At 54.2% G+C, this 23,788-nt stretch overlaps 1 protein-coding gene across 6 annotated transcripts in view; it reads left to right on the top strand.

Annotated features, from left to right (window-relative positions):
* FLYWCH1 (FLYWCH-type zinc finger 1) overlaps positions 1 to 17,306 on the top strand; it is a 29,017-nt gene extending 11,711 nt beyond the window's left edge. For 2 of the 6 annotated variants that reach the window (XM_082645499.1, XM_082645498.1), the window contains 8 exons: positions 1,107 to 1,541; positions 1,805 to 2,266; positions 3,298 to 3,741; positions 3,915 to 4,178; positions 7,808 to 8,077; positions 9,003 to 9,275; positions 10,412 to 10,484; positions 16,148 to 17,306. In XM_082645499.1, coding sequence (XP_082501625.1) covers positions 1,208 to 1,541; positions 1,805 to 2,266; positions 3,298 to 3,741; positions 3,915 to 4,178; positions 7,808 to 8,077; positions 9,003 to 9,275; positions 10,412 to 10,484; positions 16,148 to 16,187 — 2,160 coding nt within the window. In that variant the 5' untranslated portion in view covers positions 1,107 to 1,207 and the 3' untranslated portion in view covers positions 16,188 to 17,306. Of the gene's footprint in view, positions 1 to 223; positions 326 to 1,106; positions 1,542 to 1,804; positions 2,267 to 3,297; positions 3,742 to 3,914; positions 4,179 to 7,807; positions 8,078 to 9,002; positions 9,276 to 10,411; positions 10,485 to 16,147 lie in introns of all 6 variants that reach the window. The other 4 variants (XM_082645502.1, XM_082645500.1, XM_082645501.1 and 1 more) reach the window with 4 other exon arrangements.
* Positions 17,307 to 23,788: the final 6,482 nt, after the last annotated feature.

The raw sequence follows: 23,788 nt of genomic DNA, 5'->3' as shown, positions 1-23,788 counted from the left end.
GCTTAGGATGGGGATGACAGCTCACAGGTGGGGAAGCTGAAACGTGCTGGGAGGCTGCATCCTGTTTCTGGGCTAGTACTGATAGATGGGAAAGACCCTGACATGCACCCACCACCCAGTCCCCCAGGAAGACAAAACGGACACTTATGCCCCCACACTGATGCCCCAGGGCCCCGGTCTCCAGGCCAGCCCTGCCTGTCATCCATCCTTTCTGCTTCTCCAGACCAGAAGCCAAGGAGCCCTCAGTGACCACGGATTCTCTGGACACCTCCACAGCCCTGTCCCCACTCAGCTGAGGCAGAGCCAGCACCAGCTCAGACACAAGGTCGCTGCCCTCGTGGGGCCCTGGCGTCCCCTAGCACTGGGTGCCGCGGGGCCTCTCGCCTGGGATGGGGGATGGATCTAGTTGTGAATCCAGAGAGTCCCTCCTCCCAGGTCCAGGCTCCTCCTTTGGGGTCTGCAGAGTGCCAGCAGGGGCCCAGCCCATGCTTCCAGTGACACAGTGTCAGGGTGAAGGGCACCAGGCATTCTGGGAGGGTTGGTGACCTGAACTCATGTCCCCAAAGTGCTTTTCCCCAACACCTGGTGCTCAGGAAGACTGGTTCCTGTTATCCTGGACGAGGTACCCCAGGTGCTGTGCGGGCGGGCTCTGGACCCACCTCGACTGGACTCCCAGCTCTGCCTTCATGGCTGCATGCCTCAGTGTCCTCATCTGTAACCTGGGTCAATGAGAAAATCAACTTTCATAACATGGGGGCTGAAGGTTAAATGGAAAACCTGTGGAAGCACTTCACCCCGTGCTCAGCACCTGTGGGCCTGGATTCCTAGTAACTCACAGCTGTCAGCACCTTGGTCACCCCAGTAGCCCCTTGAGAGCCCTGTTTTGGGCACATTTTGTAGATGGGAAAGTGAGGTTTGGCTGGGGGAGGTGACGGACCCAAGGCTACCAAGAGAGCAGAAGCACCAGCCCAGGGTTCTCTGGCTCCATTCAGGTCCTTCCCCGGGGGCACCAAGGCAACCCCATCTGCCCCAACCTCCAGCCCAGATTCTTCCTGAACCCAGGTCCAAGGGCATCTCCACTGATGGGATTTTGCCTCCTGCCTTAGGACGGAGCCCTTGAACTGCTGGGTTCCTTCCAGGGAGGTGGAGGAGAAATCCATCTACTGGGACCTGAGCGTGGCCTGGGGGCCAGGCCATCGGTCCCAGAATGCCCCTGCCCGAGCCCAGTGAGCAGGAGGGCGAGAGCGTGAAGGCCGGCCAGGAGCCCTCCCCTGAGTCCCCTGAGCCGGGCACAGATGTCATCCCTGCAGCCCCCACGAAGCCCGTGGAGTTCTCCGAACTGGTCCTACTGACGGCCTCCACTGAGAATGGGGATGGAGTGGACTCCCAGCCCAAAGCAGTGCACTGTGTCCTGTCCTTGGAGATGTCTGGTCCTGACACCCTGGCTGGGACCCCCCAGATCCTGCCAGTAGAGGAACAGCAGGGGGCAGTCCAACCAAGCCCCCAGGCCCAGGAACTGAAACACAGCAAGCCAGACACAGGTGAGTTCCGGGCCAGCTGCCCCTGTCTGGCCACTTTTGCGGCCCTGCATGCTCAGACTTGGGCTTCGCATACCCCCCTTTCCATTGAGGTGACCTTAGCCATCTCTCCCCTGCTCTGAGCAGGGCCTCCTGGACCTTGACCCAGGCTGGTGTGACGATCGCAGGACGTCATCCAAGGGCAACCCAATCCCTGTGTTCCCATCCGTGCCCCTGTCTCAAGCCTTGCTCTGTGTCAGCTGACCTGGCCCTCCCCTTGCCTTCAGCAGCCCCCCAGCCCCTGGAGTTCCTGAGGACCCCATTTGGGGGCCGCCTGCTGGTGCTGGAGTCCTTCCTGTACAAGCAGGAGAAGGCTGTGGGGGACAAGGTATACTGGAAGTGCCGCGAGCACACCGAGCTGGGCTGCCGGGGCCGGGCCATCACCCGTGGCCTAAGGGCCACAGTGATGCGGGGCCACTGCCACCCGCCCGATGAGGAGGGCCTGGATGCCCGGCGCCAGAGACAGAAGCTGCCCAGCCCAGCCCTGCCCGAAGGCTTGGGGGATCCCCAGGGCCCCAGCGGCCGAGTGGAGGAGCCCCTGGAGGGGGTGGGCCCGTGGCTGTGCCCCGAGGAGCCGGAACCGGCCCCGGGGCCAGTGCTGAGCAAGCCAGCCCCCGAGGAGGATGAGGGGCTCCGAGCCCTGTCGCTGCTGAGCTTGCCTCCCAAGAAACGCCCGACGCTGGGGACCGGTGAGTTCCCCCCCACCCCGGCTCTACTCTCAGGCAGGTGGGAACCACAGCCCTTTCCTCTGCCCAAAGATAAATGTGGGTCCCACGTGGCTTCTTAATGTGCTCAAAGTCAAAACGATTTTTAAAATATAAATGCGCCCAAGTAATCATTAAGCCCAAGGGGTAGAGCTAGTGCTCGTGAACCAGGCGGCCCAGGTCCTTCTGGAGCTTCCTGATGCAAAAACCTCAGGTTTATGGACCCCACGTGATTCTGGTAACCTTTGAAGTTTGGGAAGATCGGCCTGGTGGGAGGCTTGAGCTTTGTGCCCCAGGTTCAAGATCCAGCCCCGCCTCATGTAGCTGGGCAGCCTTGTTGAAGCTCTGCAGGTCAGGAGGTCGCTCCTAAGATGTGTGATAGCCTCACCGTTAGGGGATCTGGCGCTGAAGTGCCAGCCTTGGTCCAGCATGTGTTGTCACTGAGTAACTGGTAGATGGAGTCTTTGCAGAGGTTCTTATTCTTTGTTTGTTGGGTTTTGTTTTGTTCTTTGCGGCAGTTTTTATTACCAGTAACTGGGAGGTGGGGCTTGGTCCCATAGGCTGGGTGCCTCCAGACCTGGAAAGGATTGAAGGATTTAGGGATTTAAGGCGGCTGCTGTGCTGGGTGCTAGGGGCTGGGCGAGAAGGACTTGTCTTTCACTGTGTATCTTTTGGTTCCATTTCATTTTATGGCGTGTGCATGTGTTATTCGAAAATTAGATACAATTTTCAAACAAACCCTAAGAAAAAGTATGGCCAGGAGTGACTGAGCAGGCAGGGTGTGGCATCAGAGGCAGCTTGGCCCTCCCCGGTGTATGACCTGGGACGTGGTGCTTGACCACCCAGAGCCGTGGCCTCCTCACTGGCCACCAGGAGAGGAGCCGCACGGCCTCCTTGGGGCGCTGGGTGGGCGATCAGTGGGGATGCACCCAGGGCCCTGCCCTGCACAGTCAACTAAAGGAGCAGAGCTCTGCCAGCCTGCACCTGCCCAGCCCCCTCCCCACTTCCTCCTCCAGGAGGGCCCCCGCCCCTGGAGTTCCTGAGGACCTGCTACGGGGGCAGCTTCCTGGTGCACGAGTCCTTCCTCTACAAGCGGGAGAAGGCTGTGGGGGACAAGGTGTACTGGACGTGCCGGGACCACGCGCTGCACGGCTGCCGCAGCCGGGCCATCACGCAGGGCCAGCGGGTGACTGTCATGCGTAGCCACTGCCACCCGCCTGACGTGGAGGGCCTGGAGGCCCGGCGGCAGCAGGAGAAGGCCATGGAGTTGCTGCGGGCCAGGCCGGGTGGCCCCGGGGGCCAAGCGGACAAGCTGCTCCAAGGCGTGGACAGCCTGTTCTACCGCAGGGGGCCGGGACCCCTGACTCTCACCAGGCCCCGGCCCAGAAAGCGGTCAAAGGCCAAAGATCAGGACCTCCTGGCCCAGCCGCAAAGCGAGGAGGACCAGGACGAGGACCTGGGTGAGTCCACACCCGCTGGCCTGGTGCTCTGCCCACACTCCAATCTTGCTCCCTGAGGTCCCAGGAGGTGGGAGGGGGGCGACGCCAGGCCTGGCCCAGCCCCAGGCCCTGCTCCGGCTCACACCCCAGCTTCCAACCTCCCTCCCCTGACCCCCTCTCCCATTTCTCCCCAGGAGGCCCTGAGTTCCTGAGGACCCCTCTGGGGGGCAGCTTCCTGGTGTATGAGTCCTTCCTCTACAGGCGGGAGAAGGCGGCCGGGGAGAAGGTGTACTGGACGTGCCGGGACCAGGCCCGCATGGGCTGCCGCAGCCGAGCCATCACCCAAGGCAAGCGGGTGACAGTGATGCGAGGCCACTGCCACCCGCCCGACCTGGGGGGCTTGGAGGCCCTGCGGCAACGAGAGAAACGCCCTGGCACGGCCCAGCGAGGAAGCTCTGGTAGGCCAGACCAGGGAGCGGCCTCGGGGGACAGTCAGAAGACCCAGACTGCCCACCCTGTTCCCTCTTGACCTCCAGCAAGCATCCTCCCCGTCCTTACTGGGGACCCTCTGGAAGGTTACAGCTCCCTCTTGTCTCCTCTCCCTACCCCCACACCCCCTCCTGGTCCACCTCACCTTATCCCCAAGTCGATTAGGTGACTTGGGGGGTCACCCTTTCTCTTGGGCAGTGGGCCTCACTCTCCTGCTCAGACCAGCCCAGAATCTCTGCAGCACTTGATCAACCCAGGCTCCCTTTCCTCCTTCTCATCCTTTCTTTTTTCTTAAGAATGTATAGGATTCATAGAGAAAGCTAATTGCACAAGCTGGTTTCTCATTTTTCCAGTGTGGGTGGCTGACACCGTGCCCAGTAACAAGCACATCCTACAGACGTGGCTTAAGGGCTGAAGGTGACCCGTTCCTGTCATTGGCTTCTGTTCTCCTCCAGCTGTTCTGCCTGAGCATCTACCATCGTCCCTCTGGGCTCTATGACGAGGGTCACAGCCCCCCTCCTCCCACCTTTGTCGGCCCCACAGTGCTTATGTTTGACTCTCGTGGCCACAGTAATGTGCATATTCCGGCTCATCTTGCTAAGAGCAGCCTCGGCCCAGCCTTCTCTGCTCCCTGCTCTCCCTCGGGGGTTCCCAGTCCCATACTTTTCTGAGTCATCTGAGTCGCCTTTAGAGCCTTTTTGGCCCTAAAATTCTCTCAAACTCGAGATCTCTGATTTTTTTTTTCTGACTCTCTTTTTATCCCATTTCCTTATAATTTTTATGTACCTAGGGATGATCTGGCCTCGCCCCGTCCTTACCCCCAACTCCCACCCCGAATAACCACTCAGCCATTGTTCCTTTTTTTGTTTTCTTTCTTCCTTCCTTCCTTTTTTAATTTTTTGGCTGTGCAGAACGGCATGCAGGACCTTAGTTCCCTGACCAGGGATTGAACCTGCGCCCCCTGCAGTGGAAGCGCGGAGTCTTAACCACTGGACCACCAGGGAAGTCCCCTTTCCGTTGTTCCTTAGGGCATCTGCTGCCCTCTTCCCTAAAGCGTGCTTCCTTCCATTGCTGTCAACTGGTTTTTTATCTCCTGTTGACTTCCGACCAGAGACGGCAAGGACCCAGCAGTTACCCACTGCCCCCTCCTCTCGAGGCAGCTGTTGCACTTTTTAAAAAAAATTAATTAATTAATTTATTTATTTATTTATTTATTTATGTTTGGCTGCTTTGGGTCTTTGTTGCTGTGTGCAGGCTTCCTCTAGTTATGGCGAGCGGGGGCTACTCTTCGTGGCGGTGCACAGGCTTCTCATTGTGGTGGCTTCTCTTGTCGTGCAGCACGGGCTCTAGGCACACGGGCTTCAGTAGTTGTGGAACGTGGGATCAGTAGTTGTGGCTCACAGCTCTAGAGCACAGGCTCAGTAGTTGTGGCTCGCGGGCTTAGTTGCTCCGCAGCATGTGTGATCTTCCCCGACCAGGGCTTGAACCTTGTCGCCTGCATTGGCAGGCGGATTCTTAACCACTGCGCCACCAGGGAAGCCCCACTGTTGCACTTTTGTTCTATAAACCTGTCCACGGCTGAGTGGGAACACACTGCAGTGGAGGTGTGGCTGTTTGTGGCTCCTTTTCCATGGTTGTCTTGTGTTTGTGCTCGAATGACTGCATCTTTCCGAGGTGCATGCAGGGGGTCTTTGCTTGAAGGTATAGGGTCATGTCTCCATCCCTGTGGTACATGGCTCTGCTGGGGGCACTTGGGGCCTTTTCAGGCCGGAAACCGCGTCCTTTACTCATGAAAATTTCCTCATGTTCAATGACTTTTCAGTCCCCATTTTTCTGACATTTCCTTGATTTTGCTTTCCAGTCCTTCTATTTAATTTTTAACTTTCACTCTTGTATTTGAACTCCTTTGCATTCCATCCTCTGAGGAATGCAGCAGCCCTGCCGTCCAGCCTCTGGCAGTGGCCTTGTTTTCTCCAAGTACCTTTTCTCTATGAGTTTCTTTAGTGTCTGCCGTTCAGGGTGAAGCTTCTCTCTCTTTTTTTTTTTTTGTCAACTGGTGAAATTTTCCAGCCAGGTACATGCCATTCAATTTTCTGTCGATCACACAGTTGTATAAAGCAGCAAAACTAAAGGGGGAATGATTGTTGTATACACTTTAAATTGCTTTGCATGGTCTCATTTGTGATACTCGGTGTAAGAGTCTTGACTTTTTCATCATGTAAGATGGTGTGAGAACCTTTGACCCACGTGGCCAGTGGTTCTTAGCCAGGTTTAAGGAGAGACCCACACGCTCTGTATGTGGGTGCCAACCAGGCGACCCTCGAGACCCCAGGCCTCAAAGCCCTAGGACCAACCTCCTGCAGCGGTTTCAGCCTGGGTGCCGGCTCCAGGGACTTGGGCAGGGAAACAGGGAGTTTCATGTCAGTGCAGACTCCCTCCTCCTCCCCCACACCCCAGACTCCTCCTCCCCCAGGGCGGGCACCTGCCTCATTGCTCTTCACGCAGACAGCCCTCCTCAGTCCCCCTGTTTGGGGCCTGCCCTGGACCCCTACTTCGGAGGGACCTTGGGCCTCCCTAGGCTTGGCCACTGGACTCTGCTTGTTCTGAGAGTCTCCCCACTGAGGCTTGGTGAGCTCCTGCTTTGCCAGGTCTGTGACCAGGTGACCCCCTCTGCCCAGCGTCTAACCTGGGTCAGCATCTCTGCTGTCTCCTCTCCTCTCTGAATTTCTGGCCTCATGCCCTGTGCCTTTTTCATCCCTCAGTGGACATTTCCATCGGGTGCGGGGGAGCAGAAACATGCCCCACATCATATACCTCCTCTCCGGCCACTCAACCCCCACCCCGGCCCCCCCTTCTCCAGGGCGTTCTCACCAACCCCCCACTACGGCTGCCGTCCCCGCTGCTGTGCTGACGGACCCCTGAGTCCCCCTCCACGCCTCCTGTGTGGTCCTGGTGCCTGGGCGGTGGGAAGGGAGTCCTCGGAGCAGAAGGGCATGGCCACCTTCCAGGTCCCCCCTCTCAACACGTCAGGACAGTGGCCCAGGCTGCACCCTGCCTCCCCTCCTGCCCTCAGGTCAAAGCCCACCCAGCCTGGCTCCCTGGGGCAGTGGATCCTTCTACAGCCCCACTGCCCACCACGCACAAGGGGCTACACACAACTCCCATTTTGCTCCCAGTTGCTTATCCCCCGTAGGGCCTGTCCACTAATTCCTCCAACTTAGCAGGGAAGAGAGGCCCTTGTGCCATCCCATTGCCAGCACCTCGGATAAGACACCACCTTCCTGCAGGCACCGCGAGGTGGGGGAGACGGGCTCTGCCTTCAGCGACCTCCACCTCACCAGTCTCCTGCCTCCCTTCTCTCCCAGGCTTGGGAAAGGAGCCCTGGGAGCTCAGGCTAGGCTGAGTCTGGGGGATGGGGGGGCCTGTGTCCTGGGCTGTGAGGAGGTAGATGCAGCGTGGGGTGGGGTCTGTGGGTCTCATGCCAGGAGCCATGCTGCTCTAAGCTCTTGAGAAGGGGGTCCCGGCCCCCCTCGTTCCTCGGCTCCAGGCCTGGCTCCAGGCTCTCCCTCCCCCGACCCCCTCTCCCATTTCTCCCCAGGAGGCCCTGAGTTCCTGAGGACCCCTCTGGGGGGCAGCTTCCTGGTGTACGAGTCCTTCCTCTACAGGCGGGAGAAGGCGGCCGGGGAGAAGGTGTACTGGACATGCCGGGACCAGGCCCGCATGGGCTGCCGCAGCCGAGCCATCACCCAGGGCCAGCGGGTCATGGTGATGCGCAGACACTGCCACCCGCCCGACCTGGGGGGCCTGGAGGCCCTGAGGCAGCGGGAACAGCTCCCCAACCCGACCCAGAGGGAAGGCTCAGGTGTGGGTGAGAGGGGGACGGGCAGGGGCTGCTGGCCCAGCAGCCCCTGGGGACAGCTCAGAACACAGGCTGGAGGCTGCCTGCTGGGACATTCCTCCTGTGGCCCATGTCCAGTGGTGTCTGTCCTCCTGGGCTGTGGGCTCCCTAGGGCAGGGGCCACATCTGGACTCTGCACTAATGGCACTGGTCCTCATCTGGGATGGGCTGTCAGTGGGAGAAACCCACTCAGACCGCTGGAGAAAACGGGGCCAGGGGCTGCAGTGGCATTACTGGCAGCTGCCAGAATGCTCGGCACCCATTTGTGGGGCAGTGCTCCTGGACCTGGGGGACCCTCTGTCTCCCCTCTCCCTCCCCACCCCTGCCAGTGCCTTCGGGCCACCCCAACCCCAACATGTCAGGAGCTTTCAGTTCAGATTCTTAAAAGTCTCAAAAGGGAGAATTTGATTGGTTGCCAGCTGGCCGAGGGGAGGGTGGACAGGGAGCCGGGAGGCCCCTAGTGCACTGTCCAGACCAACCATGGCCCTTTCAGAGTATTGCAGTTCAGCCCAGCCCCTGCTCTGGGGTGCTTGCTTGCCAGCCAGCATGAAGGCCGAGCAGGGTCAGGAGAGGCCTGCAGGAAAGCTCAATGTTTGGGCCGCTGCTGGGCCAGCCTCCCCGATAGCACTACAGCCATCAGACAGACAGCCAGTCTGCACTCCAGGGCATCAGGGCCATGGTGGCCTGAGCTTCAGTCCCCAGGGCCCTGCAGCACAGTCTGGGCTGGAGGGCAGGGACCAAAGTGGGACCTGCGGGGGTTGGGGGGTCTGCAGTTTTCTGGCTGGAGCTGGCTGGTGGGACAAAGGAAGCAGTCTCTGTCCCTGGCACCCAGGCTCTGTCCCCTGCTTCCAAGGCCTGGCCCAGGCACCCCACTCACATGTCATGTTCCTTCCAGAAACCCTCCAGCCCCTGGAGTTCCTGAGGACCTCTCTCGGGGGCAGGTTCCTGGTGTACGAGTCCTTCCTCTACAGGAAGGAGAAGGCGGCCGGGGAGAAGGTGTACTGGATGTGCCGGGACCAGGCCCGCATGGGCTGCCGCAGCCGGGCCATCACCCAGGGCCAGCAGGTGACCATCATGCGCAGCCACTGCCACCTGCCTGACCTGGCGGGCCTGGAGGCCCTGAGGCAGCGGGAGCGGCTCCCCAGTACAGCCCAGCAGGAGGACCCAGGTACAGACAGGAGTGGGGGCGAGAGAGCTGTGGGTATCTTGGTCTCTGCCAGCCCGAGGTTCAGACACCTCAGGGGACAGGCACTGTCTGGGGACCTTTTTCCCTGGCCTTCCTGCCTTTCCAGTCTTCTACCCCTCCTCTCTACTGACTCCTTCTCCTGAACCTAGAAACACACCTAAATTGGTCCCATCCTTAAAACCAACTCCCCTTCTAACTGCCATTTTTCTCCTCTCTTTTATACTAAGAGGTCTTAACTTTTTATGGATGGTAGTATCTTTTGAAAATCTGATGAAAAAATATAGACCGCCCTAGAAGAATATACTAATGTGTGTGCGCACGCAAGCATGAGTGCTCCCGTGCGTGCACACACAAATAACTGTATCAAACTGAAAGTGGGTTCCCTTCAGATGAACAGAATGTAAAACCAGTCTTTTTTTTTAAATTTAATTTTATTTATTTTTTGTACAGCAGGTTCTTATTAGTTATCTATTTTGTACATATTAGTGTGTATATGTCAATCCCTATCTCCCAATTCATCACACCACCACACACACCCCCGCCACTGCCCCTGCTTGGTGTCCATACGTTCTCTACATCTGTGTCTCTATTTCTGCCCTGCAAACTGGTTCATCTGTACCATTTTTGTAGTAAAACCAGTCTTTAGAAAGCATTATGTGTCTCATATTAATTCATGGAAATATTAAAGGCCACATCTTATAAAATACGGGAATGAATCCAAGTTGTATCAAACAAACAAAAGAAACTTGATTTCTGTTAAAAAATTATTTTTTTTTTTCCATGAGAAAGCCACTGTTCAGCTTAACCAAGAAGGAGGCGCTGTGGTTTGCCTTTGTCGGGGTGAAGGGCATGCCATCTTTGAGACTGTTGCCTCCCAGTCTTTTTGGTGACAAGGTGAAGACTGACTCAGGATCTCCAGCAGCTTATTTTACCAGGCTTAGGTAGTTTTGGGCATCAGAAAACCAGAATTCCCCTAATGACTCCCCCAATCAGAGTCATTCCACCTGGTTTTCACCCTCAAGGCCTTGAGGTCATCGTTCCAGGAGATGTGCCTTTGCCTATGGCAGCTTCAACAAGAAAAGAATTATTAATCCATGTTTTCAATGTTTTTTCCTCAGAAAAGACAAAACTTCTGCCTGAAGTTCAACTGTGCTTCGAGACTTGTGCTCCTGAAAGCCAACAGAGCTATGGGTAACTGTATTACCATAATCACAAATTACACAAAACGTAGTGACTAAGAACAATAAATATTTACTGTCTGTCACAGTGTTTGTGGGTCAAGATTTCAGGAGTGGTTGGGTGGGGTGGTTCTGGGGTTGAAGGAAAGATGTCAGTGGGGGTACACCCATCTGAAAGCTTGAGTGGGGCTGGAGGAAGTGCTTCCAAATGGCCTATTCACTCACATGGCTGTGGGCTGGAGGCCTCAGTTCCTCACCATGTAGACATTTCCTTAGGGCTGCTTGAGTGCCCTCAAACATGACAGCTATCTCCCCCCAAAACAAGTGATTCAAGGGATCCAAGGGAGAATGCAGAGCAAGAAGGAGACCACCACCTAAAGCAGAATCCACGTCCTTCTCAAGCACATGTGGGACAGTCCCCAGGATAGATCATATCTAGGCCATAAAACCAGACCCCACAAATTTATTTATTTATTTTAAATTATTTATTTATTTATTTGGCTGCACTGGGTCTTTAGTTGCGGCATGGGGGATCTTTGTCGCAGCATGCAGGATCTAGTTCCCTGACCGTGTACCAAACCCAGGCCCCCTGCATTGGGAGCGCAGAGTCTTAACTGCTGGACCACCAGGGAAGTCCCCAGACCCCACAAATTTTAAAGGATTGAAATTATACAAAGTATGTTGTCTGACCACAGTGGAAAGAAATTGGAAGTAAATAACAAAAAAAATTTGGGAAACTCACAAATACATGAAAGTTAAACAGCATACTCGTAAGTATTACCAGTGACTCAAAGAAATTACAAGGGAGATTAGAAAATACTTTGAGGGGCTTCCCTGGTGGTCCAGTGGTTAAGACTGCGCTTCCATTGCAGGGGGCACAGATTCAATCCTGGTCAGGGAACTAAGATCCCACATGCTGTGTAGCGCAGCCAAAAAAAAATTTTTTTTAATAAAAATTAAAAATAAAGATCTTGGGCTTCCCTGGTGGCACAGTGGTTATGAATCTGCCTGCCAATGCAGGGGACACGGGTTTGAGCCCTAGTCCAGGAAGATCCCACAAGCCGCAGAGCAACTAAGCCTGTGCACCACAACTACTGAGCCTGTTCTCTAGAGCCCGCGAGCCACAACTACTGAAGACCGCGCTCCTAGAGCCCGTGCTCTGCACCAAGAGAAGCCACTGCAATGAGAAGCCCATGCACCGCAAGGAGAGTAGCCCCCACTCGCTGCAACTAGAGGAAGCCTGCACACAGCAACGAAGACCCAACGCAGCCAAAAATAAATAAATAAAATAAATAAATTTTAAAAAATAATAAAAAAATAAAGATCTCAAGTCAATAACTCAAACTTACATGTTAGAAAAAGAATGCTAGAAAAAGAAGAACAATGTAAACCTAAAGCAAGCAGAAGGAAGGAAATAATAGCTATTAAAATAGAAACTAATGGAATAGAGAATAGAAAAGTAGGGACTTCCCTGGTTGTCCCGTGGTAAAGAATCCGCCTTCTAATGCAGGGGACACGGGTTCGATACCTGGTCGGGGAACTAAGATCCCACATGCCGCGGGGCAACTAAGCCCGTGTGCCACAACTACTGAACCCACGCACCTCAACTAGTCAGCCCACATGCCGCAAACTACAGAGCCCATGCACTCTGGAGCCTGCGCACCACAAGTAGAGAGTTGCCCGTGCGCCGCAACGGAGAGCCTGTGCGCAGCAACAAAAGGTCCCACGTGCTACAACAAAGATCCTGTGTGCCACAACTAAGACCCAACGCAGGCAAGAATACAATAAATAAATAAATAAATAGATATATTTTTTAATGTTAAAAAAGAAAATAGAGAAAACCAACAAAACCAAAAGTTGTTTCTTTGAAAGGGTCAACAAAATTGACAAACCTTTAGCTAGACCAGAAAAACCAATTATAAGGAAATACTGTGAACAATGGCATGCCAACAAATTAGATAACTTAGATGAAATGAAAAAATTCCTAGAAAGCTACCAAACCTGATTCACGAAGAAATAGAAAATCTGAGTAGAGTTAAACCAAGTACAGAGATTGAATTAGTCATTTTAAAACTCCCCACAAGTTAAGACTCTGTGCCTCCGCTGCAGGGTGCACAAGTTCGATCCCTGGTCAGGGAACTAAGATTCCCACTTAAACCTAGATGACTTAATTGATGAGTTCTACCATATATATATGTTATATATATATATAATATCTATATATATATCTATAAATATATATTTATAGATATATAAATATATATTTAAATACTTATATACATTATATATATATTATATATATATATTCTTTTTTATTTTTGGCCACGCAGCATGTGGGATCTAGTTCCCTGACCAGAGATCGAAGCCAGGCCCCCTGCATTGGAGGCATGGAGTCTTAACCACTGGACCAACAGGGAAGTTCCAAGTTCTACCATATATTTAAAGAAGATCCTTCAGATACTCTTCCCAAAAATAGAAGAAGAGGGAACAATTCCCAACTCATCCTGTAAGGCCGGCAATACCCTGTTATCAAAACCAAGCAAAGACATCACAAGAAAAGGAAACTAGGGACTCCCCTGGTAGTCCAGTGGGTAAGACCCCTTGCTCCTAGTGCAGGCGCCCTGGGTTCGATCCCTGGTTGGGGAACTAGATCCTGCATGCATGCCACAATGAAGAGCCCACGTGCCTCAACTGAGACCTGGCACAGCCAAAATATATAAATTAATTAATTAGTTAATTAATTTTAAAAAAGAAAACTATAGAGCAATATCTCTTAGGAACATAGAAGCAAAAATTCTCAACAAAATGCCAGCAAACTGAATCCAGCAACATAAAAAAGGATCATACACCATGACCAAATGGGACTTATGCCAGGAATGCAAGATTGCTTTCCCAGCTGTAAATCAATATCATACAGCTTGTGTACAGAACAGATTTAACACAGCAGGCCTGCAACTTCTGTCCTTAGAACAACCTGCTTGCAAGGCTGACCCTTAGCTTCCAGGGTCCAGGTCAAGGATGCTTCCAGGACTTGACCCTGATACTGTCCCTAAGTGATAACAATTGCTCACTCTTACCTGTTTGTACGAAAAAAGCGATTTTTTGCTGAGCACTTGCTTTTCTTTGAGATTTTGGAATTTCAGTGACTGTAGCTCTTCACCCAGGTACCCTCTGCCTACAGGACTGACGCCCAATAAAAACCCTGGATCCCTAGTCTCAGGCAAGCTTCCCTGGTAGACAACACTTCCACATGTCACAACAACCAAAGAATAGATAAATTGGATTTCATCAAAGTTAAAAAACTTTAGTGCTTCAGGACTTCCCTGGTGGCGCAGTGGTTAAGAATCTGCCTGCTAATGTAGGGGACATGGGTTCGAGCCCTGGTCCAGGAAGATCCCACATGCCACGGAACAACTAAGCCCGTGCGCCACAACTACTGAGCCTGCTCTCTAGAGCCTGCGAGCCACAACTACTGAAGCCCGCGTGCCACAACTACTGAAGCCCATGCTCCTAGAGCCCGTGCTCCGCAACCAGAGAAGCCACTGCAAGGACAAGCCTGTGCACCATAATGAAGAGAAGCCCCCACTTGCCACAACTAGAGAAAGCCCGTGCGCAACAACGAGGACCCAATGCAGCCAAAAATTAAAAAATTAAAAAAAAAAACTTTAGTGCTTCAAATAATACCATCAAGAAAGTGAAAAGACAATCCACAGAATAAGAGAAAATATTTGCAAATCATATCTGTTAGAGGACTTGTATCCAGAATATATAAAGAATTCTTAGGGAATTCCCTGGGAGTCCAGCAGTTAGGACGCAGAGTTTTCACTGCCAGGGCCCGGTTCAATCCCAGGTCGGGGAACTAAGACCTTGCAAACCGCAACAATAAAAAGACAAATAATCCAATTAACACATGGGCAAACGATGTGAATAGACAGTTTTTATTTCAAAGATTTTATTTCTTTTATGAAGTTCAATATATACTAGTGGCCAGTAAGCACAATTAAAGATGTTCAACGTCATTAGCCTTAGGAAATGCAAATCAAAACTACAATGAGGGGCTTCCCTGGTGGTGCAGTGGTTAAGAATCCACCTGCCAATGCAGGGGACACAGATTCGAGCCCTGGTCTGGGAGGATCCCACATGCCTCGGAGCAACTAACCCCGTGCGCCACAACTACTGAAGCCCACGCGCCTAAAGCCCATGCTCCGCAACAAGAGAAACCACCGCAATGAGAAGCCCATGCACCGCAACGAAGAGTAGCCCCTGCTCACCGCAACTAGAGAAAGCCCGTGCACAGCAATGAAGACCCAATGCAGCCAAAAAAAAGAAAAACCAAAAAACTACAATGAGCTAGCACTGCACACCCACTAAGACGGCTAAATCAAAAAGACAGACAATAACAAGTCTTTACAAGGATGTGGAGAAATTGGAACCTTCATACTCTCTTGGTGGCAATGTAAAATGGCACAGCTACTTTGGAAAACAGTCTGGCAGTTCCTCAAAATGTTAAACATAGGGATTTCCATGACGGTCCAGTGGTTGGGACTCCGCACTTCCAGTGCAGGAGGTGAGGGTTCATTCCCTGGTCGGGGACACTGCATGCTGCGTGATGCAGCCAAAAAAAAAAAAAAAGTTAAACATAGAGTGTTTGTTCACCCAGTAATTCCACTTCTAGTTGTACACCCAAGAGAATTGAAAACATGTGTCCATAAAAAACTGTACACCAATGTTAATATCAACATTAAACATAATAGCCAAAAAGTGAAAACCCAAAATATCTATTAATGGTTGAATGAATAAATAAATCATGGTTCATTCATACAATGAAATATTATTTGGCCATAAAAAGGAATGAAGAACTCACACACACTACAACATGGATGAACCTCAAAAACGTGATGATAAGCGAAAGAAGCCAGACACAAAAGACCACAACTTGTATGATTCCATTTCTATGAAATGTCCAGAATAGGCAAATCTATGGAGATAAAAAGTAGATTAGGGACTTCCCTGGTGGTCCAGTGGTTAAGAATCCACCTTCCAATGCAGGGGACGCAGGATTGATCCCTTGTCAGGGAACTAAGATCCCACATGCAGAGGCGCAGCTAAGCCCGCGCTCTGCAACTGCAGAGCCCACGCACTCTGGAGTCTACGTGCCACAACTAGAGAGAAGCCCACGCACTACAACGAAGAGCCCACACCCCTCAACGAAAGATCCCACACTCCACAACGAAAGATCCCTCGTGCCTCAACTAAGACCCAATGCAGCCAAACATAAATAAATAAATATTTTTTTTAAAAAAGAAATTAAATTAGTGGTTGCCTAGGGTGAGGAATGTTGGGGGGTGTAGCTAAAGGGTATGAATTTATTTATTTATTTATTTATTTTGGCCACACCGCACGGCCTGTAGGATCTTATTTCCTCCACCAGGGATTGAACCCGCGCCCTTGGCAGTGAAAGCTCGGAGTCCTAACCACTGGACCACCAGGGAATTCCCAATCTCACGTTTTAAAGGAACTGCTGTGATGCATGTATATGAGTGTGTATAAAAATGATCTGGTTGATGGTGATCTCTAGGGGAAAGGGATTACAGGAATCCTTAACTTTCTTGATTATCTCTTTCCACCACGTTTGGATTTCATGGATATCATGAATGTGTGTTTCTTTGTCATCAGGAAGGTGGAAGATACACATCTGGACAGTGAGTCCCAATGAGGCCAGCCTCCTCCCGGACTCAGCAGAGGAACCTCACGTGTCGCCTGTGTCAAGGATGCTCCAGGTCCACACAGAACCCCGGCATTTCCCACCCGGTTAGATTTTGCTCGACAAAACCTCTTTCACTCTTCCAAAGCATCTACGGCCTTCACATTTCCTCAAGAGGCCTCCCAGGAGGAACGCTTCGATGGTGCCTCCCTGCCAACAAAGAAGAGCCCCAGGAGCTGCTGGCCCGCAGCTGTGTGTGACGTGGAGTGACCACGTGTGGGGAGGCCCTCCCTGTGGGGAGGGCCACAGCCACCAAAAGCTCTGAGGAAGGAAGCATCATTCACAAAGACACCTGCCCCTGCCTTGGTGCAAATACCCATCTGTTTTCAGAGCCCACAGCTTTGCCAAGGGCTTTCCTGTTGGGTGTGGTCCTGCTTTGGCTCCACAATGTGGAAAATCATCATGGAGGCCACTTCAGGACGAAGGTGGGGCATGTTTGGGGAAGTTCCTGCTTCTTCAGGCTGAGCTGCTCCGTGCGGTTCCAGCGGCCCCAGGTGTTTTCCGGGCAGGTGCCAGGTGGGCCTTCGTGCTCCTTGGCCATCTGCTGCCAGGGTGTGGCTGTCCCATTAACAGAGCAGGCCAAAACCAGAGGCCTTGCTACACCCTCTGTTGGAGTTCCCTTTGCTGTTTTCCAACTTAAATTAAACCCAGTGTCCACGATCCCCAGGGAAGGTGTTGCTCAGGCCCTGGAAGCCAGCCTGACGGCTGCAGGAAGCTAGCGCTGGGCAAACTCCACCGGGGTCGCCCACGTTCGCCTGATGCAGGAGGAGAGGCAGACCCCGGTGACAGCGGGTGCAACCCCTTCTCCTGTCTGATGGCACGGCAGGGAGCCAGCCTGCAGGGAGCAGTGAGCCCATGTTCCCCACGAACTCCAGAGGCTGCTGCTTGCTAACAGGGCCGCATCCTCCCCAGCGGGCTCCTTGAATTGCAGGGGGAGCACACGGTGCAGGCTCCCTCCCACCAAGCTGGCCATGCAGCCCACCGTCCAGCCATGGGACAGTGACAGCTCAGACACCCCCCACTGTCCCTCTGCCTATACATTTCCTGCAATAAACCTGATTTTATATTTTACTGTGTAGAGCTGCTGTGTGTCCACATGCCCTTTGCAGCAACAGATGGCCACCAGAAAGACATACACTCCACATGTCTCAGTGCCACATGGTGGGAAGTGATGGAGTTTGGCTGGGCAGAGGGAAGCCTCAACACCTGGGGCAGCATCTGGTCACCTGGCCCAGGTGCCCGCTGGACTAGGAGTGGGTGGGAGTCCTCGGAAAGGTTGCTGAGGGGTCTGCTTCCAGCCCACGGGGGGACAGTGCAGCTTCTGCTGGCCATTCCCCAGCCCCCGTGGAGCTGAAAGAGAGGCCTTGATCCTCTGCTGATTCATCCCAAGTCCTCCCTGACTTGTTTTCATAAGCTGGGGCAAGCTTGAAGTGGAACTGGCACCCCCAAGCCAGGGCAACCTTGACCCCCAAGACCCTGGCTACCTTCCCAAGCAGGTAACTGTCCCATCTCTTGACCCGACTGCCGGCTCCATGGGGCCCTCACCCACCAGCCTGGCCAGCAGTCATGAAGATGGTCCAGCAACGTGACAGCCCACCTCCCAGGTAGGAGGCAGGCACCTGCCAAGAGACCTATCGTGCTGCTGGCCGCCTGCAGTAGACACGCAACACAGGGGCTATGTTTCGGGCAGTGCTCTTGGCTATGGAGCACGCTGCCCTGAGAGAGTGAACTGCCCATGGCCAAGGCCAAAGACAGCCCTATGGGAACAGATGCACCCCAATCCCAGACCCACAGGTGTGCACATCCACAGGAGGCGACCACACTTATAGAAAGGCACCTGAACTTAAAAGGACAGACAAGTCTGTGCCAGCACCAGCTGGGTCTCTGCTCAGTCCCACACAAGGAGGAACCTCACACAGGCCTGAAGTGCCCGGCGAGAAGCACTGAGTCCCAGCAGCCAATGTCACCCGAACGCCTGCAGGGTCACTGGTTTCCCACCCTCCACAGTAGGGCTTCCACGGGGCACAGGGTGGGCGACTCCCAATCTCGAGTCCCATGCCTGTCACCTTGGCTGGGCTCCAGGCCCAGGGTCAGAGGAAGGACTCAGACTTGTCCCTCTGCCCCCATGCTCACATTGACCAGGGCCCAGCCACTCATCCTCATCTCTGTACCTGCTTTGACCTTAGAGGGCAGGTGGATGGTCCATGTTGCTCGGACCGAGGACTCCCCAATGGACATGAATTTGGATACTGCTGCCGCCTCGGGTAGCCCCATGGCCACTCACCACCCACCACCGAGCCCCAGAGGCTCCCCATCATACAGCCACTTCCTCCACGGTTCCAGAGCCAGAGAGATGTCCCCTGCCCTATCCCTGTCACAGAGCAAAGTGCACAGAGGCAAGTCCCTCTTGGAAGCTGGCCCCTGGTGGACAGAGACAGCTGGGCGTGGTCCTGCCCTCCTCCTTCCCTATTTCCACTCCGCTGCTAGTTCCCCCAATAAACCCTGTTTCATTATGTCTGCACCACGTGGAGCCACTAATATATCTCTGTGTCCCTTTGGGTGATGGCACAACAACATCTCAATTATGAAATCTGAAATAAAAAGTTCATAAGGAGCAGCGAGACTGCCAAAAAGTTACTCAAATTTTAAAACTGGGCCAGCGGCTGGCTCTAGGGGCCCCAGCCCTCAGTCCTGTCCCTGGGGTTGTGAGGTGAGCGTCACTGAAATGCTTCTCCTGGCCCAGCTCCCCGTGCCCACCCAGCCCAGCCTCCTGTCCCCATGTCCTCTGTTGAGATGGCTCCTGCAGGGTGGCACCAAGGACTTCCTTGTCACTAAATTCAGCGGGTGCATCTCAGAGTTCACCTCCTGCACTGACTGCCCCTCCTTAATCCCTGCAGACCTGAAGGTGGCTCCCAGGTTCTCTGCATCTCCTTTGAGGGCTCCTTGGCCCCCACCCAACCGATAAGCAAGGTGGTTGGTGTTCTGGGGACTGGACCTCAGCCCTTTTCTGCCCAGCCATTTTCAGCGTTCACGGTTTGTCAATCTGCAGCCCCAGCTCTGCCCTCCCTTCTGCAACCAAACCTGTGTGTCCAGCTGCTCCTCAGGACCTTGACCCTGGATATCCCATGGTCACCAGCAGCAAAGGTGGAGAAGGGGTGTGTCCTCATCATCCCCCTCCTCTGATGGCTCCACCACATCAGTAGAAACTCAGAGCCATCCTCAACACCGCCCTGCCTGTCCCTAGGTCCCGTCAGCTATCAGTGCCACCAGGGCCACCCTGCCTAGTTTTCTTTTTCTTTCTTTCTTTCTTTCTTTCTTTCTTTCTTTCTTTCTTTCGTAACAGCTTTATTGAGATACAATCCACACACCATAGAGTTCACCGACTCAAGTGTACGATTCAATGACTGTTAGTACATTCACAGAGTAGGGCCTCCGTCACCTCTATCTAATTCCAGAACATTTCATCACCACGAAAAGAAACCTCAGACCCATTAGAAGTCACTGCCTCTGTGGTTTCTTTCCCTATGTGTTAAGGCTGATGGGGTTCCTTCCTCTGGTGCTGGGAGAATTTGAGGAATCCAAGTGTCTTTGTCCACTCAGGTTGCCATAATATACCATAGGCCCCAGAGGGGAGGGGTGCAGGGAGCGGGGATCTTAAACAACAGACATTTATTTCTCACAGTTCTGGAGGCTGGAATTGTGAGGTCAGGGTGCGGGCATGGTTGAGTTTTGGCGAGAGCTCTCTTCCTGGTTTACAGTTGGCCACCTTCTTACTATGTCCTCATGTGGGGAACGGAAGCGGGGTAGGCCTAGCTAACTTTCTGGCCTCTTTGTATAAGGCACTAACACATCATGAGGGTTCCACCCTGACTGGAACACCTCCCAAAGGTCCCACCTCTTCATGTTATCACATTGGGATTAGGGTTTCAACGTGTGAATTTGGGGGGGACACAAACATTCAGTCATAGCACTAGTAAGGCACACATATGGTAAAGAAGACTGTTAGTCAATCCTTGTACTAATAAACATCCCCATCCCTAGGCCCCTGAGTCACCTAGAGCCCCAACCCTTCACCTTTGTGACCACTGCAGCATCCAGTGTCCCCTCTGCAATCTGTTCCCATGATAGCCAGGGGCTTTTCTAAAATGCAACCCCATCATACAACACCTGCCCCAGGTGTTCTCTCACAGCTGTCCATATCAGGTATGATTACCTGGTTCAAGGACCAGAAGCCAGAGGTACCCAAGGAGTCTCTGGAGACAAAGGGCAGGGCGGCTGCCAGCCTCAGGCTGCATCCTCATCACAGCTCTGCAGAGCCCAGCCTCTCCTGGCTGCCCACCCTTCTGTCCCCCTGAGGGCTCCGAGGGCACTAGTACAGCCCCTCAGCCTTCTCCCATTAAAAAAAGACTCTGGCTGCTGGAAGGGCTGTTCAGGGTAACCCTGGGGAGTTGGACCTCAGTTGAGAGAGCTATTAGTCCAAGTAGGAGATGGTGGTGGCTCGGACTACGGAAGTAGCAGCAAGGATGGAAAAGTGACAAGAAATAAGTAAGATGTTATGCGTTGAATTGTGTCCCCCCAGAATTCACATGTTGAAATCCTAACCCCTAGTACCTCAGAATGTGACCTTATTTGGAAATAGGTTGTTGCAGATGTGATTAGTTTAGATGGAATCCTACTGCAGTAGGTTGGGCCCCTAATCCAACATGACTGGTGTCCTTATAAAAAGGGGAAATTCAGACACAGACATTCACACAGGGAGAATGCCATGCGAAGGTGAAGGCAGAGACTGGGGTGATTAGTGGCTTCTACGAGCCAGGAAATGCCAGTGACGGCCAACAAGGCACCAGAAGCTAAATGAGAGGCATGGAACATTCTCCCTCCCAGCTCTCAGAGGAACCAGCCTTGGAGACAAGAACTGTATGAGGGTGGGGGGAATGTATTAGTCCAGGTAAGTTGTGCCAGCTGCTGTAACAAGCAAGTCCCTGATCTCAGTGGCTTAACACATAGATATTTATTTCTCCATTCATGCAGAATCCCACACTGATACTTTTTTTTTTTTTTTTTTTTTTTTTTTGCGGTACACGGGCCTCTCACTGTTGTGGCTTCTCCCGTTGCGGAGCACAGGCTGTGGACGCGCAGGCTCAACGGCCATGGCTCACGGGCCCAGCCGCTCCGCGGCATGTGGGATCTTCCCGAACCGGGGCACGAACCCGTGTCCCCTGTATCGGCAGGTGGACTCCCAACCACTGCGCCACCAGGGAAGCCCCACGCTGATACTTCTAGTTGGTGGGCTCCTTCTACAAGGTTGCTAGGGAATCTGGCTCCTTCCACCCTCCCCTAGGCCCTAGGTATCCCCTCCATTTAGTTGGTGAATGAAGGAGATAGAAACTGAGGCTATTGTAGACCAGACCTGGCAGGGGTCTACATCAGTGCTTTTCAAACTTTAACACCTGGGGATCTTGTTAGTGCAGGCTCTGATGAAGGAGGCATGGAGTGGGGAATGAGAATCACATTTCTAACAAGCTCCCTGGTGATGTCAACGCTGTTGATCCGGGCCCTTGCTTTGAGAATTGAGGAGTGAGAGGCATCACTCCTGCCCATGCCTCATAGCCAGAACTCACTCCTGTGGCTATACCTAACGCAAGGGAAGCAGGGAAATGAAGTTCAGCTGTTTGTGCAGGAGCTGGAGGAGCCAGGGTCAGTAAACAGGCAGGGGGCAGGTAGGGGCCAGGCAATAGGGACCCAGCCCTCCCACGACAGTGGTACCATTGCTGCGGGGAGACCAGGGGGAGGTCCTGACTGGAACCGTTGGCCCCTCGGCAGGCAGCCTTTCTGAACTCCCCGGAAGTGGTGGGGGCGAGAGCCCAGGCCTTCCTTAGTTCAAGGTTCTGTGAGCCACCTGGGACTGGAGCTTGCAGTGGGGATACTGCCTCTCATCTTGGTGCCTGAGTCCTGGAAGTGAGCACCCCCTTCTTTTCATCCAATACCCCTTTTGCAGATCAGCCTGGCAGTGGGGGCCCAAAGTACAGTGGACCAGATGGACAGCCCTTTTTAGTCAACACTCCTGCCAGAAAAGGGGTCAGTTCTTCCTCCACTCCACCACTGACTTTCCTTCTGCACGAGGGGTCCTGGTCATCTTTGTCTTTCACCCCGCCCTTTTCTCAGGTGACTCCTGGGAGCGAGGCTCCCCATGCACCCCCATCACCCAGGCCTGCTGCCCCAGGATGCTCTCCCTGGGCCAGAGCCTAGGACAACGCCACGGAGCCAGAGCAGTCCCCAAGCTCACAAGCAGAAGGGAGAAGGGGGCCAGGTCCATGGGTTTTACTACTCCCTCCTTAGATGGGTTCCCTGCGCTGGGCTAGCCTGCGCTGGTGAGACTCTCTGTCCATTGCTCAGCAGGGCCAGGAAACTGGGAGGTGATCCCGGGCCAGCGTGGCAGCTGAGAGGGTCCCCCCAGGAGGCAACCTGGGCACTGGCCTCCAGTCTCAGCCAGCCAACTGCGTTGGGATAATGACCCCCCCACACACACACCTCCCCCCAGCCTGTGCATGAGGCACAGGCTCATTCGAAGCGAGGTCTTCGCGGGTCCAGTCACCACCACCAGCACTTTGGTTTTCCTAGAATCTTCTCTGCGCCCCCGATCTGGGGCGGGGGAGGAGTGCGGCGGGTACTGACAGAGCGGAGACAGGTCCTTGCAGGCTGGACAGCCTGGTGGGGGACTGGTGAGAGGTGGGCAGGCTGGACTGGGGGGCAAGACATCGGGGCCGGGCGGGCCGCTCTGGGCGCCAGGCCACCACCCATCTCCTTCCCGGTCCCTGCCCCCGCCCTCCCACGCACCTGCGCTGGCCTCTCCCCAAGCCCTGGGGGCAGCCGGCGGGCGCTGCTGGTAGATCAGAGGACTCGGAGGAGTCGGGCCCAGGGGGAGGGGGCGGGGAATTTCCCCCCACGCCTGCCTGGGCCTGCTCCCCCTCCCCCTTCCCCGCCAGGTGGGGGGGCACCGCTGGGGGAATTCCACCGCGCTGCGAGGGCTCCGGCGAGCCTGGGCTGGGGGTCCTAGGGAGAGGAGGAGGAGAGGAGGGGACAGGCTGGGACCAGGGGCGCAGCTGCCTTCCTCCCCAGACACCAGCTGCCCCTGCCTGTCCCAGACTGAGCGGCCACCATTCCAGCCCGTGGGGCGGGTGCGGGGGCAGGGAGTGGCGCTTCCTCAGGCCAGAGGCGTCGGGACCTGGGAAGGGAGAGGCATGAAGATCCGAAAGAGGGTGTGCGTGTGAGCGTCTCACAATGAATGGGTGACTGAGTGGGAGAGCGTGCCTGCACTTCATTCAGTGAGCTGGGGACTCCGGGTGCCCCGGGGACGTGTGGCCTCGGGAGAGGGTCCTGTGTCTCCCCCATTAGGGTCGTTCTGTCCACCAGCCTGGCCGGGCTTCCTCCACACGCTCCCGCAGGAACCTTCACCGACCCTAAGAGGAGGAAGGGAGGGGAGGCGCGCTCCGGGACACAGAGGGTCCCGGAGATGGGGGGCGGGCGTGGGAGGCGTCTGGACCTGCTGCCTC

Source organism: Mesoplodon mirus (genome assembly GCF_964341445.2).
Source record: "Mesoplodon mirus genome assembly, chromosome: 15".
Taxonomy (NCBI): Eukaryota; Metazoa; Chordata; class Mammalia; order Artiodactyla; family Ziphiidae; genus Mesoplodon; species Mesoplodon mirus.
This window is presented reverse-complemented; position numbering and strand designations above follow the sequence as displayed.